At 47.9% G+C, this 3498-nt stretch overlaps 2 protein-coding genes across 2 annotated transcripts; both read right to left on the bottom strand.

Annotated features, from left to right (window-relative positions):
• Nucleotides 1-1192: 1192 nt before the first annotated feature.
• Nucleotides 1193-1798, bottom strand: PMZ80_011308 (uncharacterized protein; the record flags this gene model as incomplete). Its single annotated transcript, XM_064879687.1, has 1 exon — nucleotides 1193-1798. The coding sequence occupies one exon, from the start codon at nucleotides 1796-1798 to the stop codon at nucleotides 1193-1195; it is 606 nt and encodes a 201-aa protein (XP_064724543.1).
• Nucleotides 1799-2559: 761 nt separating this feature from the next.
• PMZ80_011309 (uncharacterized protein) lies at nucleotides 2560-3171 on the bottom strand (the record flags this gene model as incomplete). The annotated part of the gene is made up of 1 exon (XM_064879688.1): nucleotides 2560-3171. The coding sequence occupies one exon, from the start codon at nucleotides 3169-3171 to the stop codon at nucleotides 2560-2562; it is 612 nt and encodes a 203-aa protein (XP_064724544.1).
• Between the last annotated feature and the right edge of the window lie 327 nt (nucleotides 3172-3498).

Genomic DNA, 3498 nt, shown 5'->3' on the forward strand with positions numbered 1-3498 from the left:
ATCTAAAGACCCAGCAACTAAACAAGAATACAACATAATCTATGTAATTATGAATCGACTCACTAAATACGCCTACTTTATACCCACAAAAGACACTATAAAGGCAGAAGAATTAGCGTATATGTTCATGAGACACGTATTCGCGTCTTATGGGATACCGTTGAAACTGGTAACCGATCGAGATAAGCTCTTTAAATCAAGGTTTTAGCAATCGTTGATGGACCAACTGGGAAGCAAGAACAAGATGTCAACTGCATTTCACCCCTAGACGGACGGACAAACAGAACGAACCAACCAGACCCTGGAACAATACCTCAGAGCATATGTCAATCACGAGCAGGACGATTGGGTAGAACTGTTGCCTTTGGCACAGCTCGCTTACAACAATTCTAAGGTCGCCACTGGAATGTCACCATTCTATGCTACCTACGGATTCCACTCAAATATTCAACAAGAACCGTTGAACCTTCGCCCTACCGCTCAACAGGCTACCGTGAAAGTTGCCAAACTGAGGGCACTTCACGAGGAATTATCAGCGGAACTCGCGTTTCTAGCTGGAAGAATGGCCAAATTCGCAAACAAAGGAAGATCTGAGGGACCAGACTTCAAAGAGGGGGGCACAGCCTACCTCCTACGACGAAACATCAAGACCAGAAGACCAAGCGACAAGTTGGACTTCAAGAAACTCGGACCATTCAGAATTGAAAAGAAATTGGGACCAGTAACGTATAGACTGGCATTACCCAAAGACATGAAGATATACCCCGTGTTCCATATAGCACTTTTGGAGAAAGCACCTGACAACGTCAAAACTCAAGAGTCGCTACCGCTGGATAAAGAAACCGAGACACAGGTGTACGACGTCGAAACCGTTCTGGGCATGAGATGGGAAAAGGGAAAGAAGTTATATCTGATTAAATGGGTAGATTATGACGACTCGGATAATACATGGGAACCAGAGGAACACTTGGACCCAGATACAATTGCAGAACTCCGAACACACCATCCCGAGTGAATCAACGCCACTAAACCCAGAAAACGACCGGTAAAGCACTGGGTCGACCACAACAAGAAAAAACCAGCAAAGCCAAGAATTGTGCTATGCAAAATAATGATGGACAAATGCTGGGTACACGCAAATGGCGATTGCCCATTCGCAGGGACTGGACCAGGCAGAAAAGTGACCACAGGGTCATAGTTGTGACAATGACTCCTGTCCACCAAACAAACCACCCAAGTCCACCTGCTGGACCAAGGGGATGTCCTCCCACACAAAGTCCTGATCACCCAGAGCAATTTCCTGCTCATCAGGCAAGGAATTAAAAACACCAAGCGCCTGCATTTCGCGCTTTAACATCCTGGAAGATTTGTCCTCTAAAGCAGCAATCGACTCATCAATCTCATTGATCTCCTCCTCAGTCGCCAGCATAGTCGCCTCGGCTTCCTGCAGGGCCTGACGAGCCGTAAGAAGGGCAGATCTCAACTTCGTTATCTGTTTCGACTTCTCGCGACGTTTCTGCTGCTTAGCTCTCTTGAGCTCCCCTACTTTTCGGAACTCTTCTAACGCAAAAGTTCCATCACACGACCGTTGGTGCAGTACGCACTCAGCACATTTCACCGACTGCTCTCTGTCATAATAACACACGACGTTATTACTGATACACGCCGAATACGACACTATGGCTTCGTTTCCAGTAACAGCGATGGCTCGGTAAATTTCGAGGTTGCGCTCAGATTTCGGACGCTCGGGTTTTGAGGATCGTTTTTGCTTGGGTTTAAGGATACGACACTGCGACATTGTAAGCCATGACAAGAAAGAAAATAGGACGCGACGCGGGACATACCAGGTTATGTACTTGCGTGGACGCAAGTAGGCTAGAGAGGGGAAAGTGTTACGGACCACATTGGCCAGGCCGCTATGCGGCCAGGAACGAAGGATATAGGAAAGTCTACCGAGGAAGCCTAGCACGTGAAAGGTCACGTGACTATCCGAAAGAGGCAACTGTGGTATGCTGGGTTTGTGGTATGTTGGATTGTCGACACACCAATATACCAGCACACCAGCACACCGTGCCAATACTTCCTCATTAGGAATACCTGTTGAGGTATATGAGAACGAGTTCCCTATGTAATACTTCTATAGTCTTCGTAGTCAACCTAAGTTATACCAGAACCCTACCTATGCATAACTCGACCTTGCATTGAATACTCACTGGCCTAATATCCCACTCAGCTTACTTGAGTAGAACCACAGAGGTTCTACTCGTACTATTACTGGTCACGTGGAGACACCGGCCTCATAACAAAGAACTACCTAAGATTTCCGTTGGCGGAGGGCATGAGGACCACAAACATTGACGAACCGCGGTCGCTAGAGACAATCGATTCGAAGCCAACGTCATTTGGCTTAATATCAAAGACCTGTCACGGAGGGAGAACCGCTTTCGAAGCTCGACATCGAAGAAGTCACAGGATGCAGCTACTTGATCCAGGTTGGGGCGAGCTTGGTGATGCTATCAACATATCTGATTGCTATCATCTAACTTGACTACGTGTTGCTCAAGTCCATATCATCCCGTGCCTTCGCTTCGATTTAGCTAACAGAGCATCTATCCGATCAATCTCCGACCGCAGCTTTCCCTCTGCCTCAACCTTATGCTGGCTTAGACTCCGAGTGATCTGCCAGCACATAGTGGCATCTTCACGACACCACTTCTGCAGCTCCTCACTCTCTATACTCGGGAAGTACCTCGCGGCAATATTGGCGAAGGCATCTTGTAACTGACCGTGCCGGCTAATTCGTTGGCTGCCAATCGTGTCCCGACAGGACCAAAACCTGTCGTTGATACCGTCCTCTCGCATCACAGGATGAAACTCGTGGACTAACCTCGCGATTCCCTCACTGAGGAGTTCTGGCGCATCGTACTTGTCCGCCAAGTTAATCACCAGACAGTGAATGGTAGAAGATCGTCGTTGACAATCAACGCTTGCATCTACAGGAGCTTCGGTGTGAGACAATTGACCTATAGTCTTCCGAAGGCTGACGTTGCGAGCCCGTGGTGGCCATGAGGCTTGAAAGTCCTTTTGCGAATTTTCATAGTCGGACTCGTACAGATATTGGATGAACCTGGCAAAGATCCATGGATCGTCGGCATGGATGCTCACTGTCATCATCATTGATTCCTGATTGCGTCAATCGTGTATCACCGACCACGGAGCAGACCAACTTTGTATGAGCCATTCAAAGCGATACGAAAGAACCCCGACTTGGTTGTGAGGAGTGTGCTGTGTACCTTCCACTCGTACTGGCCCAGTTGGATCGAGACATCTGGTAATTTCACTTGATCGTGTGAGATTGAATGCTTCAGCGAGTTGATAGGCTTCCATCCTCCTCAGAGTCCGTATGGGGAGGTTCTCGTTGTGACCGGCTAGGTCTGTATACGGGGAAGTGACTAACAGCTTCGAATAGACAAGGCACTTCCTGAAGCTAGAGATATA

This window comes from Knufia obscura (assembly GCF_036327395.1).
Source record: "Knufia obscura strain CCFEE 5817 isolate CBS 148926 chromosome Unknown scaffold_46, whole genome shotgun sequence".
Classification (NCBI taxonomy): domain Eukaryota; kingdom Fungi; phylum Ascomycota; class Eurotiomycetes; order Chaetothyriales; family Trichomeriaceae; genus Knufia; species Knufia obscura.